This window comes from Alligator mississippiensis, chromosome 7 (assembly GCF_030867095.1).
Source record: "Alligator mississippiensis isolate rAllMis1 chromosome 7, rAllMis1, whole genome shotgun sequence".
In the NCBI taxonomy this organism is placed as follows: Eukaryota; Metazoa; Chordata; order Crocodylia; family Alligatoridae; genus Alligator; species Alligator mississippiensis.
Window position 1 is genome coordinate 51,958,403 of NC_081830.1, and position 15,104 is coordinate 51,973,506.

The 15,104-nt window shown below is 42.8% G+C and overlaps 1 protein-coding gene across 5 annotated transcripts in view; it reads right to left on the reverse strand.

Annotated features, from left to right (window-relative positions):
* DOCK10 (dedicator of cytokinesis 10) overlaps positions 1–15,104 on the reverse strand; it is a 275,097-nt gene that overhangs the window by 130,648 nt on the left and 129,345 nt on the right. For all 5 annotated transcript variants that reach the window (XM_059730950.1, XM_059730949.1, XM_019491796.2 and 2 more), the window contains exons 4-7: positions 10,330–10,412; positions 2,018–2,090; positions 1,603–1,731; positions 1,196–1,330 (exon numbers count right to left, since the gene is read on the reverse strand). In XM_059730950.1, the coding sequence (XP_059586933.1) occupies positions 1,196–1,330; positions 1,603–1,731; positions 2,018–2,090; positions 10,330–10,412 (420 nt within the window). The remainder of the gene's footprint in view (positions 1–1,195; positions 1,331–1,602; positions 1,732–2,017; positions 2,091–10,329; positions 10,413–15,104) is intronic.

Sequence of the window (15,104 nt, forward strand, 5' to 3'; positions counted from 1 at the left end):
ACTGGTGCCTCCTTGGTCTTGGGGGCACCCAGCCCCCCCCCCCCGTAGCTGATCACCAAGCCAGAGGGGTGCAGGGGGGGCCCCCCCTGCATGCTCCCCAGCAGAGGACTGGAAGTATTTCCAGTCCGTTTTCAGGTTTGCCACTAAGCAAGCGGGGGCCCCCACATGCAAGCCTGTGGGACACTCCATCCACCCCAGCATTGCAGCATTCACAAGTTATGCCTGGTACCTCAGGGTATGTAGAAAAAACATTTAAAGCTATGTCTATGACCAAATTGGTGATTCTCCGAATCAGCATCGAATCTTCAGATGCAGATTTGGCCGAATCGAATCGGGGACAGTGATACAAATCCACTAATCAAATCACTATCCCTGATTCAGGCTGAATCCAAATTGAATAAGGCCTGTTTTGCACACCCCTACTAGTTGGGGATGGTCCTGCTTTGAGCAGGGGGTTGGACTAGATGACCTCCTGAAGTCCCCTCCAACCCTAACTTTCTAGGATTCTATGATGACTGAACTAGAACGCTTTGTTTCAGAGCAAGTCCAGAACAAAGCAGTCCAGCACTTTACTTTAGCAGTATTCTCTGCTCCACAGGCTGAGCTACTTCCCTTTGAAATGTTCCCAATCTTTTGCCAATTGAGTAACTTTTGGAAACCCAGATATACTTTACACTGCAATTTCTTTGATGAAACTACTAATAAAACTAAGGTAGGCTTTACCCTGTTTGCCTTCTTTAAGATTCTCTGTCATCTGAGAGACTGAAGCCGAGAGACTGAAGCCTGCAGTCTCTTTGAGTAAGAAGCTTGCAACAATCCTGCAACAGAATTCACACAATCTGAGATTCATGCCCGGAGTTTCCTGAAGTCAGTGGGATTCCCTATGGATGAATCCTTCTAAATAATTAGTGCCATTTAGTTAGTTTATATAAATATATATAAATGCTTGCTTATAATACTTGCATTTCTAACAAAATAGTTCTGCTTCTGCCTTCATCTGTCCATTGAATCAGTGAAGTTATCTAATAATGAAACTGATAGCAGACCCGTCTATAACAAAACATATATGCTCTTCCTCACACTTGTCCAGAAGAATTCTCATTTATGTTTTGTTTTATTTTAACATTCAAAACCCTCCTATAAAATCTATAGTTAATTACATGGAGCCACTAGAATGAAACAAAATGTGACTCACCTGCACAACCCCTGTACAGGAATCCAAAAAAATGCAGCCCTTCGGTTCCTTTGATATTTTCTCATCTTTATAAAAATTCATGATGTATGAGTTATCCGATAACTGTGTCAGCTGAAAGTAGCGCTTTTTGAATGACTACAGTAAAAACAAAAAGATGATCGCTGTATTGCAAATTGTTTTAATAGACCTTTCATTCACAGATAGGGATTAATAATACACCACTGTTAACTGCATTTTAACTATGTGGATTTGCAGACAAAAGTCATATCTACTTTGCAATTGCTTCATACAGTTGCATCAAACCTAATTTGAGATATAAATGGCTAAACGACAATGGAAAACAGCAGCAGCCCTGTGTGGGTTATAGAGCCAAGCAGAACAAACAAAGAATAATGATGTCCCCTTACCCGAACAGTAATGCTGTTGTTCACGGTGCTGTTAAAATTTCCTTTATAAAGCCAGCCAGATTTGAAAACACCTGTCCCGAATCCTCCACCTCCACCACCACCCTTTGAAGAGGAGTGGGATGTTGTATCCTATAGGGAAGCCATTGTTAATACTGCTTTTGCACTCTTCAAACTAAACAAACTGCATATGAATATCTGTTTTCCTTAAAATATATACATTTCACAGACCTTTTAAAAATGGACTTATTAATTCTCCTGCTGTGCACATGATCACATACGAGACAAAGCTGTTCATTAAATTCCAAGTTATTTAAAGTACAAAATTTTAGAGCAGATGGCAAGGTACCATTATCATTATTTATTTGATTTTAAAGCTATAAATAACTCAACTGAAAAAACAATTCAATATACTTACTTCATCTTTATCAATATCTTCATGATCAATTTCAAAGGAATGTGAGGGCAATTTCTCTGGTCTACATTCATTTCTAGGGAAGGGAAAAACTTATTAATGTTTACCTTCATTTACAATAGAGTATACTTTGAAATGTGATAGATATGTTGAGGATGCTAAGCTCCTGACCTTGCAAGACACTTTTAAATACATTACTGCTGAAGTTGTTTGATCTTCTGTAACAATACTTCTTTAAAAAAAAATGGTGAAGTTTTTATCCCTGGTTAAAATCCCTCTCATGAATGTTTTAACATAAGTAAGAACTGTCAGAATACCCCCTACCCCCTCGAATTATGAGGGGGTTTGTGTCATTCCCCTGCCCTCCAAAAGAAACATCCCAGTTAAGATCAGTGACATAAGGATTAGAGCTGTTTCACTCAGGTTTTTTTTTCTGGAAAAAAATATCCTTCTTTTGACCGAAGGAATTCCAACACAGTTCCAACTGGGCATTATTTCAATATCTTCCCTACAAAACCTTGCAATGGCCACAAGCTTAGGAATATAGTGATACTGAACACAGAAGTGTTTAGACAGTCTATAGATTCAGGTCTCAAAAATTTTTCATTCTGATCCAACCAGACACTTAAACTCTGGCTTAACTAAGTCCAAGAGCAATCCTAAAGTTGCATGGAGGACCAGTGTGCAGCACCTTATCAGACTCATATCCTAAATAACAGACAGGTAGACAGCTGCATTACAAAACTTTTGGAATGTTTTTAATGGAGACCAAAATAATTTAATTTTTTACTGCCACTAGGTGGATACCTACATTGTCTTAAAATTCTCTAAGGTCATCACTTTGGAAACTTCTCCAAGTCTTAAATGTCAAGCTGTGAAAGTGGCCAAAATGGAGACTGCCTTATTATAATGAAGACAAATTTTATTTACAGAGGTCTCACTATTAGGGGCTGTTCAGAAGAATATAATATGTCAAACTGACGGAAGCAGCTGAAACAAACTGAAACAGACTTAAACAACAAAGCAACATTAAATAAGAACTATACTCAAGTGAAAGTTCAAGAATAACATATCCATTAAAGAATTTCTTCCCTAAGACTGGCTAACATTATGTTGGGTTATCAAACTTACTCCATGCCTCAGGCCAAATCCAAGGGGCTCCCTCATGGGACAGATTTGACCTGGAGCCCAGGGTGGCAGTGACAGTGGTGGGACTGGCAGTTTCAGGCTAAGCAAGATTGTTTCATCATAGCCCTTGTTCACCTTTCTGCCACTGATGGCCACGTCTACCAGGGCCTAGGGGCCCTGAATTCTGCAGCATACCCCACTCTCCCAGTTCCAGTAGCCTACTGGAGGTCCAACAGGCCAAATGAAGTGTCTCTGCAGGCATACCACATACTTGACACCCCTGACCTCTGTGATGCAAAATATCACTATCTTATATTTTGCCAAAGAGTAATATATATATATATATTACTTATATATATATTACTTATATATATATATATATATTACTTATATATTATTAATTATTATTATACTAATAATATATATATTACTTATATATTATTAATTATTATTATACTAATAATATATATTATTAATAATAATATATTATATATAATATAATAATATAATAATAATAATACTATAATAATATTATATTATTATTATATTATTATATTACTTATAATATAAGTAATATATATATTACTTATATATATAAGTCTGACCCATATATCAGAATGGGGTCAGACTTGATGATCTGCTCACATCCCTTCAAACCCTACCAACTACCAACTATGAAACATGAGCCATGATATAAACTTTAGATGGGCCCTGTGAAAGGAAAAAAAGTGGGTACTTATGTCTATTTTTGTTTCTAAGTTATGCATAAGCAAAATGAATTGGGGGTAGGACACAAAACAACCTGGGTTTTTTACACTGGCAAATCAGTTCCTGTTGACCCTGGAATATCCTATGATAACTGAAGTTCCAGCATCACAGGATTTGAAAAAGTTAAAGCTGCATAGTTGAGAGAATAAGAGTCCTCTCATTTAAAACTCATTGTTTCTAGTTTGTTTTGGTTTTGGCATCTATTTAACTTCATTGATGTATTTGCATTTTGAATAATGGAATCCTTTGTTAGAGACTCAGTGACTTTGATAGGATCCAAAATAAATATCCCTGAGACCTTCTAGAGGTTCTTTGGTGCGGGCAGGGAAGAACAGATACAATATTTCTAATATTTCTAAAATAAAGAATAATCTCCAAAAGAATCTTTAAAAATAAGCAAACATCTTTCAAGCCTTTTCATAATATAAAGCTGAAAAAAGGCAGAAGCCCTTTTTCTCCCAAGTTTCTGGTAGATTGGTTTAAGAAATACTCTCAACACTGTGCATAGTACAGTAGCATAACTGAGGAGGGGCAACTAGGCAACCAGCCTTGGGTGTCACCTTTCTGGGAGGGCACAAAAATATCTGCTGTCACTGTGCCATGCATGATGGCTGCCCAGGGCACAGAGTTTTCCTGCAATGTGGCACAGAGTATTAAACAACTCAACCTCCTCTGCAGCTTTTATGACTTCCTAGTATAATCTGCTGTTTAGTGCTGAAAACTTACCCTTTTTTTTTTTTTTTTAACAGAAATATCTATACTCATTTGAATTCAGGACTTTCTTAGATGCAAATGGCCATCAAGATTCTGATATATGGGGTCTAGTTAACTATTTCAATTTGGAATCATTGTGCAAACAGAACATGTTATTTATTAAACTAGATAAAATTATTTGATGTTATTTTTGTAAGGATGAACTGAAAAATGTCAGAACTACTGTACTGTTAAACCCATGACCTTAAGATTCTGTTCAGCACCTACAGTTTTATGTGCCGAGAAAACAAGATTATTTCTTTACATCAATAAAGGACACAAACCTATCCAAAGAAAAACAAATCTTGTCCTATGAGTGAATTTCTAATGGGAAGATGCTTAAAAAAAAGAGCAAAAGAGGGTGAATTCCACCATTGCTTCAGATGGCAGTGCGGACCTTACTTAGGTAGCATATGTTCCTGAGCAGCCTTTGGTTGTGGGATAGGCTGAGCAAAATCAACACCATTAGAACAGGTGTAGTAACTGCTGCAGTAAGCAGGCTTCCCCAGCACACCTGGGGAAATTATGAATGCTCCTGACTACACAGACCAACCTTAAACTACTCCCTTTTGCATTGGCCAGCAAAACAGAACATCTATTGTGTACTTTTAAAGGATCCAAGATAGCTTCTTCTAGCATCAGTTGAAAAAGTCTTGAACTCCTTTGGGAGCACCCTCACTGGACCACTCATTCCCTCAATCACTCTCCAGTCTAAATCTTTTTGTCCTCTCTTAATTTGAAGTCCCTTTAGCTACCCTATCAATTCTCCAGAATAGGCCAAAACAACCTCCTGTGTTGAGGAGGTACTCTCTCTTATCCTGCATCCATTCTCTATACTCTTCCCCCCCATCTCTGTCTCCCCCAGTACCTTAGTATTATTTCATCAGAAGGGTGTTAGAGTGTAGGGGTGTTTGCCTGCATTGAGTTAAATATCATAACTTAGGCTTAAAGCAAATAAAGTTCCTTTTGCCCTGTCATTTGGTCTCTGAGCAAAAAGCATGTTAGAGCATAATATTAGCAAAAGTCATACAAAAAAGCGGTAGTGGGTACACCAAACAAGATGTGAGTTTAGTCTGCAGAAAGCCTCAAAGGGGGAAGACATTCAAAGGAAAACTAAAGAGATAACTAAACATTTTACTCATGTTAGTTTAACATATAGGAGGCTGAATTTATTTTTGATGAAAAAGTGTTGAATTCAGTGGTGCAACACCACGGATGAATTCAGCCCATGGCAACTGTTCCGGCCACTCTGTCTCCAGCAACCACTTCCCAGCAGAAAGATCTATTTTCAGAAAGCAGAAGCTTTCTGTCTGCTGAAAACTGCTTTACTATGCTATCAATCTATATGCTGTATGTGTGTCTGAAATGATTGGCTAACACAACCTGCCCTCAGGGATGGAAAAGAAGTCAGTCATCTCCATGTTGTGCTTTAGAGGTACTGTTATACCAACTCTGTAACAAGACAGTGAACTCTGATTCATCTTGTCCTAAATGGGGAATTCCAAGAGAAGGTTCTGAAGACTGTTAAGGAATCAACAAATTTGGGGAAGGTTAGATCTATCTCAGTAAGTACCTTTGTCATCCTGCAAAATGACTTCTGGTAAGAGAAGTGTAATGTTTCTACAACTTTCCTTGGTGAAACAAATGACTGCAAAAGAGACTGTTTTAGAATGGGCAGAGAATGGATTACTTTCAAGCTGGTGTGGTTCAGACTGATGGGAGCTCTGTGCAAAATGCTCTAAAAGAGGGCATCCAAACTGTGGGGGTGGCCAGAGGTGGGACATGTACTGGTACATTGTGAATTCAGGCCTTCTTAATTTATATTCTGCAAAGACTACAGCTCATTATATGTGATGTGCTGTTGTATCAGAAGCAGAGTGTCACAGGGCACCTTGGTGCTCCTGCTCCTAGAGAGGGGAAAGCTGCCAGGGAGGGAGCCCTGGCAGAGCCTAATGAGCGCAGCTGCAGGTTGCCAGGGCAACTGATAAGAATCAGCTGGCCAGAAGGGGGCAGGGCCTGGCCTTTATAAAGCCCAGGGCTGAGGCCAGGCTGGCAGTTCCCTGCCAGCACCCAGAGAGGCAGGAGCTCACGGGGCTAAGATGCGAGGACTGCTCGAGCAGGCTGAAGGATGGTGGCTCTGTGGTGCAGGAGCTATGTTGTTGCAGCCAGGCAACCTTGAGTTAAGTTACAGCCAGGAGGCTTGTGTTTTGTTTGGTTAGTGTGTGCATTACAACCGGAGGCTTGGGTGAGGCTGTAGGGGTTGGAGGAGGCCTCATCGGGGACTCACAAGGGAGTGTGAGGCCCTGGCGCCAGTGAGGGCGCAGTCTAGTGCCAAGAGGGCGCATGATCTTTATAGGTACCCCAGTGGTATGGGGACCTCAGCGCCAGTGAGGGCGCAGCGCCAGTGCAGGCACAGCTCACAGTGAGGAGCGCAACCAGTGGGTTGCGGGTACAACCAGTGGGTTGCGGACGGGGAACACAGACCCCGGGTGTGTGCGGGGTACATAGACCCGAGCCCCAGAGAGAGGGGCGATTTTATTAGGGAGCCTGAGGTGGGCACGGCAAGCCCCAAAGAGGGGGAGCGCCATATTGGTCTATTGAGGAGCCCAAGGTGGGCATGGCGAGCCCCAAAGAGGGGGAGTGCCATATTAGGGAGTCCAGGACGGGCGCAGCAGATGCCAGCAAGGGCGTCGCTTGTGGGGGCATAGACCCCAGCCCCAAGGATGGGCGATTATTGAAGAGCCCTAGAGCGGGGCGATTTATTGAGGGGCCATACTGAGGAGCCCGAGAGGGGCCCGAGTGAGAAACCCCAGACAGGAGGAGCGAGCCCGGTAACAGGCTAGCACCGCGGAAAGCCCAGGACAGGGGAAGGGTGCTGCAGTGGACCCAGACAGAAAGGGTAAGCAGTACAGCGTCCCAGAGAAGGGCAAGGTGCTGCGGTTGCCCCCGAGAGGACGGGGAGTAGCAGCGCGGTGAGCCCGTACTAGAGAGAGTAGTGGTGCGGTGGGCCCAAAAGACCGGTGGCTAGAGAGGACGTCCCAGAGGGGACTGTCCTATTGTAGAGACGGCCCAAGAGTGGGCGTGTATTTTGACCTAATAACGTCTTTCACATCAGCGAGGCTTGGGGCGTGGTATTAGGGGTGGTTGGAGCCACGCGTAGCTCATAAGGCTAGGGTGCCGGGGGAGCACTCATTACACCGGGAGACCCCAGGGGGGGTCCAGGAACACACGGGGACGGAGGTCCTGAGTAGCCGTGCCCAGGGAGTCGTAGGCAGCCTCCCTATTATATATACAAACATCAAAGACGTGGCGGGCGAGAATAAGAGGGTGCCTTGGGCCGGCCTTGACACAGAGCGAGGGACCTCGAGGAGATCACGGCCCTCCTAAAGGACCCTGCCATGACACAGAGATTTTCAAATAAAGATAAAGCAATATTCAATATGATGTCCAGTCATCATAAAGTTGAATGCAATTGGCTCTGATCAACGTACACTGGGTTTGCCTCCTGTCCAAATACCAACAAAACCTTCAATTAATCAATTTTGGAGAGTCCTGCTGCAAATTAGCTTTGTGGAGTTTCAAGTGCTTCTGGACAGAACATATTCAGAATCAATGCACTCTCTGTTAAAAGCAAGACTGTCTAGTTATTACTATAACACATTCCATGGGAAACAGGATGAGACAATATGGCCTATAGCAATAAGGCACATGTTTGAGTGGCCCACTTCCAGTGCTGTCCAAATGCTTAAGGACTCAGAGACCCTCTTTCAGCTCCCCTTCAAAGGTCCATTTGAGTGCAACCATGTAAACATGGCTCACCTGCTGGTCATTGCTTGGCGGAGTCAGGTTCTCTTTTTATGTGAGGTCTGACATGGGTTATAGTTACAAACAAGATTGAGTCGGCCCAGGCCAGAGACCCTTTTTAATTCCTTCTCTATTAGGAAAAAAACAGTCTGCCCATCACGACTCATAACTTTGAGTATGACAAACAGATAAGTGCTGAAAGTTTGGTCCCTATTCAAACATAACCCCCAGTGAACAAAATGTACATACTGACTACAAGTTATTTTCATGCAGAATAATGCAAGCAATGCCTGCCAGTTGCAGATGTTGTAGGAGTGACAATGCTAGAAAACTTGGACTGAAAAATGCTGCACCTTCAATTTCTTCTCAGCAGTCAGGCCATCATATTATAAATCAACCTGTCTGGCAGTACAAGTGTATTGGGAATCTGGAAAAGACCGTGTTTAAAATTCCTGATTATTGCTACTGTTCTCCTTTGCTTCTAGGATTAACACATTTTCTCAATTTAGCAAGACTGTTGAACAAGCAAGGAATTCTCGATACAATGGAGGGCTTACAATTCATGATCCTCTCTACACCATGCCTGAAGGAGACCAAAGAAAAAACAATCTAAATATAGTCACAAGCACAGGTTCTGTTTGTACCAGTTCTCATTCTTAATCCAAATAATTTCTGGAGAATCCATTCTTGCAGTTTGCTATTCCTTGCTCATCATTACAATCTTTTCCACAAGTCAATACTATGAAAATTTTAATGTTTCTCTGTTAAAGATGAGTGTAAGATTGTTCTTTTTGCAACTTCATTTACTGTACTTTTCACTGTAACAACCATCAATTTAGAGTATATAGCATGCATCAGGAAAAAGGAGTATTGGCAACAATCGCATATGAAAGTCTATGAGCCAAATTCTTCAGTTGTTCTTCAGGAAAAACATCCCGTGAAGTAAAAGAGTCAATTTTCTTCTCATATAAAACTTCTTTTTATTGGTTTAACCCCATATGTCTTCTGCTGAGGTAGTCCTGACTACTGTAAGTGTAAATGAGAAGGTATCTGCAGAATATCAGTTCTTTCTATGAGAAAGTATGTAATGAAACTCTGACCACGTTATAGCATTTATTTTTTAACTTCCATCTCACTTAAAAAATCATTATATACACAATGACCAAACACTGAAAAAAGGTAAAGCCCCCTGACAAACACACACACAGGCCTCTGCTACATTTCATATAGTACTCAATTAACTGGTTAACTGCACAATCAATTTAAACCAGCCACAAGTGTAAAGTAATTATCACATGCTAAAATTGACTATCAAGCTATAAAAAGAGCCAACCACCTATAAAGTTAGTGCTTGAGAATGTGTAACAACTCTATAGGTTTCTATCTAGCTGTAATTTGAATGTTTAGCAGGGCCCTTATTGAATAAACTATATGTTGCATCAAATTCTGATCTCTGTTACAAAGGTATATATCCAAAGTCAATGGAGTTCTCACCAATCATACATCTCTGTAACCATCAAGAGAATTATATACAGACAAAATCACTATAATATTTATATTACTAATAATAGTAAAAAGCAAAACTTTTCTTTAGCAACAGTATTCTGAATTAGTAAACATTCATTTAAGAGTAACCATTTGGTTTGAATGAGCATGGCTTTTGCAGATGTATGTAAAGTCTGCAAATCTTTGAACTTTTCTGCACCAAAATCTTTTCCTTTGTTTTTTTATAGATGTGCCCCAATATGGATATGGCAAAACAAACAGAACGTACAAGACAGATGAAATGACAAATATCGACATGACTAAGGGAAACTGTGAAATTAAAAAAAGGAAATGGAGAACTTATAAAAAGTTCTTACTGTGGTAAATGTCGAAAATCTCCTGAATATTGTTCATATTTGTAGTTCACAACATGCCACTGGGAACTGTAATATTTACAAGCCTAAAAAAAGAATGGAAGAAAATGATTATGTCAAATTCAAGAAAGGCAACAATACAGAGAAATAATTCAAGTAGCCTTTCTCATAAGGGAAGTGAACATTCTCCTATTTTAAAGCTTGGTAGTGCAATTCTTAAAGGAAAATTAATTTCATATTCCTTTGAGTTTTAACACACGCTTTCCCTTTTAAATCATGTGGGCTTGAAAACCGCCTGCAGTGGAGCACTGAGTCCATCCTCCTGCTTCAAGAAAGGTTTTCTTAAAATTATCTGTATGCCATCTCAGTAGTTGGGTTCTTAGGTTAGCTTTGACTATCTCCACTGATGTCAATGACACATTTTCTCTTTGTACTTTGTTTTGTTACCTAACTCTGCTACAGTCAAGATACTTATCCCACTGATTCAATTCCTACTGCAACAGCCTAAGACCTTAGTTCCTGGTGAGTCTCAAGGACCGATCTCTTTTTTCCTTTATAATATTTTATAATGTATTTATAATGTTATTGTGTCTAATATGAGTCATATTATTTCTGTATTGAATCTGCCCCATTTGCTCAACATTCTCCTCTCAGTTCTTATTTTCTAAAGTTTTTGTCAGTTTTGCAGCTGTCTTCTGAACTTTCCTTAATAAATCCATAGGCCTCACTACAGTATGAATTAATATAACCACTGGTCAGTGTAGATACAAATCACCTGGAGGCCCTGCTAATAGCATGAAATGAATTAGGCCCCAATGACTAGGCATACCACATATGGTAGGCCCCATAACTAGGCATACCACATATGGCTTGTACAGGAGTGCTGGGAATTAGGGCTGTGCGAAGCTTCAGTCCCTGATTCAATCCAGTGGAGATTTGGCCTGATTCGGTAGCCGAATCTCCTAATCCTAGTCGAATCAGAGGATCCTTTAATTTCTCCGAATCGAATTGGAACCCTCCAAATTGATTCAGAGAGATTCAGAAAGATTTGGTGATTTGGACACAGGCACAGCTTTAAATGTTTTTCCTATATACCTCTAGGTAGCAGGCAGCTGGTGAATGCTGCAACGCTGGGGTGCATGGAGTCTCCCACAGAAATGCGGGGGGCTCACCAGCACGCTTGGCAGCAGACCCAGAAGTGGATCAGAAGCACTTCCAGTCCACTTCCAGGTCTGCTGGGGAGTGCGTGGGCCCCTCCCCTCCCCCGCACCCTGCCCACTCGGTGATTGGTGTCTCCTGGGTCTGGGGAGGGCAGCCAGGGTCCCCCCGTAACTGATCGCTGAGCCACAGGGGAGGGGGGGGGGACCCTGCACGCTCCCTGGTGGACACAGAAGTGGAACAGAAGTACTTCTGGTCCACTGTCGGATTTGTCACTGAACATGTGGAGGGCCCTCCCGCATTCCTGTGGGATGGTCCATGCACCCCAGCATCGCAGTGTTTACAAGCCACACTTGTGACATAAACATTTAAAGCTGTGTCTATGTCTGAACTGCTGATTCTCCAAATCAGCATCAAATCTTCAGATTCAGTTTTGGCCAAATTGAATCAGGGACAGTGATTTGAATCAACGAATCAAATCTCTGTCCCTGATTCAAGCCAAATAAGAATCAAATAGGGCCTGGTTCACACACCCCTACTGGGAATGTAGTTCATTTGTTTTAAAGGAGTCTTCAAGGTCAACAGATAATGAATTGATGATACCAATACAGGATAGAATCACAGAATCACAGAAAGTTAGGATTGGAAGGGACTTCAGGTCATATAGTCCAACCCCCTGTTCAAATCAGAACCATCCCCAACTAGATTATTCCAGCCAAGGCTGTCTCTAGCTGGGTCTCAAAAATTGCCATTCCAGTGCTCACCACCCTCCTAGTGAGAAAGTTTTTCCTAATATCCAACCTAAAGTTCCCTTGCTGCAACTTGAGACGATTGGTCCTTGCTCTGTCATCTGTCACTACTAAGAGCAGTTTAGCTGCACCCTCTTTGGAACCACCCTTCAGGTAGTTGAAGGCTGCTATCAAATCCGCTCTCAGTCTTCTCTTCTGCAGACTAAATAAACCCAGTTCTGTCAGCCTCTCCTCATAAATCATTTGCCCCAGCCCCCGAGCAATTTCTGTTGCTCTCCAGTGGACTCTCTCCAACTTGTCCACATCCTTTCTACAGTGCGGGGTCCAAAACTGGACACGGTACTGCAGATGTGGCCTCACCAGTGCAGAATAGAGTGGAATAATTACTTCCCTCGATCTGCAGGCAATGCTCCTACTAATGCAGTGCAGTATGCTATTAGCTTTCTTGCCAACGAGGGCACATTGCTGACTCATATCCAGCTTATTGTCCACTGTAGCCCCCAGGTCTTTCTGTGCACAGCTGCTGCTTTGCCAGTCAGTCCCTGAGCTGAGGGCAGTTTGTGATCAGCCAGCAGAGGAGAAACACCTCCCTGCTGAGCTCTGCTAAGAACACTGCAGAGGTAAGGGTGAGGCTATGGAGATGGCTTGGAGGCCTCATTGGTCCTGAGCATGACCTAAAACCGCACCTGCTGGGGCAGGGAGGCCTGCTGTGCTGCCGATGGTGCAGCAGCCCCCATGTAAATGCCAGGAGTGAGCACCTCCCTGGTGTAAGACAGGTCAGGATGCCTTAACCTCAGCCCTTACCTTCAGGTGGGTTATATAATGCAGGGATGGCCAGATAAGCTTCTTGAAGTGCCTGAGCCTACTGGGGTGAGTGGTTCTGTGGGGCAAGGCATGATTTTTGAAGCACCTGAGCTGGGAATGGGGGACCCCCGAACCCCGTGAGCAGGCAAGCAGCTTAGACCTGACCCGAGGGACCTGACTGGTCCATGCTGGAGCCTAGACCCAGAGAGATGTCAAAAGGGCCAGGGGCCCACCAAGAGGGATGCCCAGAGAACAGAGAGCAGGATGCTCAGGATCCTGCCTGGCCTGAGATGGGGCCAGGGCCTAAGGGGGAGTCAAAGATCTCAGAGAGGGGACCACAGATAATGAGCAAAGGGTATGGCTGAGTTTAGCTGCCTGGAATGTCATATATTGCATGGCTTGGGCCACAGTTTAGGGGTGCAATGGAGCTACGGATACCCTCCTAAACATCGGGGCTCAAAATGGGTAGCCTCCTGCCTGATTAATATCCAAATACTATTACATCAAGGCGTGGCAGATGAGTGAGGTGGGTGGCTGGCCCATAGACAGGAGGCAGGCCGGTGCTTGCACTGGGTGTGAAAGCTTGTCCCTGTCACAGGACAGTAAGCAGGAATGGATCTCACAGTAAAGAGAGGGATGAGATTCTAGAAAAAAGAAAGAGAGACAGGACAAAATAAAAAAAGCCAAAAACCCAAAGTTGTTGCAGAACAGGAAGACAAGAATGCAAGGAGCAAATCTGAAAGAAACTTGGATACTGTGCTCAATAAATGGGTCAGTCCCTATTTGCAGACTAAATGGTTCAGTTGGGAGTACTTCCTGCAGCTCTTCTCTGCAGCCCGTCACGGACCACAGAGCTTGTGCTGTGGAGAGCAACTCATAGGGCTACCGTTAGTAAAGAAAAAGAAAATAAACAACTTTCGGTCCTCTGGCGTGTGGGCTGAAATGGCCTTAGAAATTCAGGGTGGCATTTTCCAAAGGGTGCAGTATTGGCCTAATACTATTCCCATTGAAGCCTATTGTTAAACATTTTCACATATGTGACCACAAATTTATAAATTCAGGGAAAAAATAAGGAATGGGAACATTTTCAATGTTGTTTTTGTGCTATCTGCATTGATTCCACTGCATATGAACAAAAATTGCATTGAAAATGTATAAGGTGTTATTTCCCTGATAAATATTGATTGACATATGTCAACTCGTAAAAAACTGGAATTGCTAAAGCAAATGGTTCACTGGAAATGCAAAGGATTAAGTTCTGTCCTGAATTAAACCTACTGATTTTCATGACATGGTGCAAAGCAACATTTCACAGATTTCACAGACATTAGGGCTGGAAGGGACCTCGGAAGACCATCGAGTCCAGTCCCCTGCCCAGAGGGCAGGAAGTCAGCTGGGTTCATAGGATCCCAGCAAGATAAGCATCCAGTTTGCTCTTGAAGGTGTTCAATATAGGTGCTTGAACCACCTCTGGTGGCAGGCTGTTCCAGACCTTGGGGGCTCGGACAGTAAAGAAATTCTTCCTTATGTCCAGCCTGAAATGGTCTTGTAGTAGTTTATGACCGTTCGACCTAGTCGTCATCCCTTGGGGCGCTCTGGTGAACAAATGTTCCCCCCAGATACTGGTGGTCACCCCTGATAAACTTATAGGTGGCCATCAGATCACCCCTGAGCCTGCACTTTTCCAGGCTGAACAGCCCCATGACTCTCAGCCTGTCATCGTAGGGTCTGCTTCCCTGACCTCTGATCATGCGCGTGGCTCTTCTCTGGACTCTCTCAAGCTTCTCCACATCCTTTTTGAATTGTGGAGCCCAAAACTGGACGCAGTACTCCAGCTGTGGCCTCAGCAAGGCCCAGTACAAGGGGAGAATGACATCCCGGAATTTGCTTGAGAAGCATCTATGGATGCAAGCCAGAGTTTTGGTCGCTTTACTAGCCGCAGCATCGCACTGCAGGCTCATGTTCATCTTGTGGTCAATCATGACCCCCAAGTCTCTTTCTTCCATAGTGCTAGCCAGCGTAGCACTGCCAAGCCTGTAAGGATGCTGCAGGTTTTTCTTCCCAAGG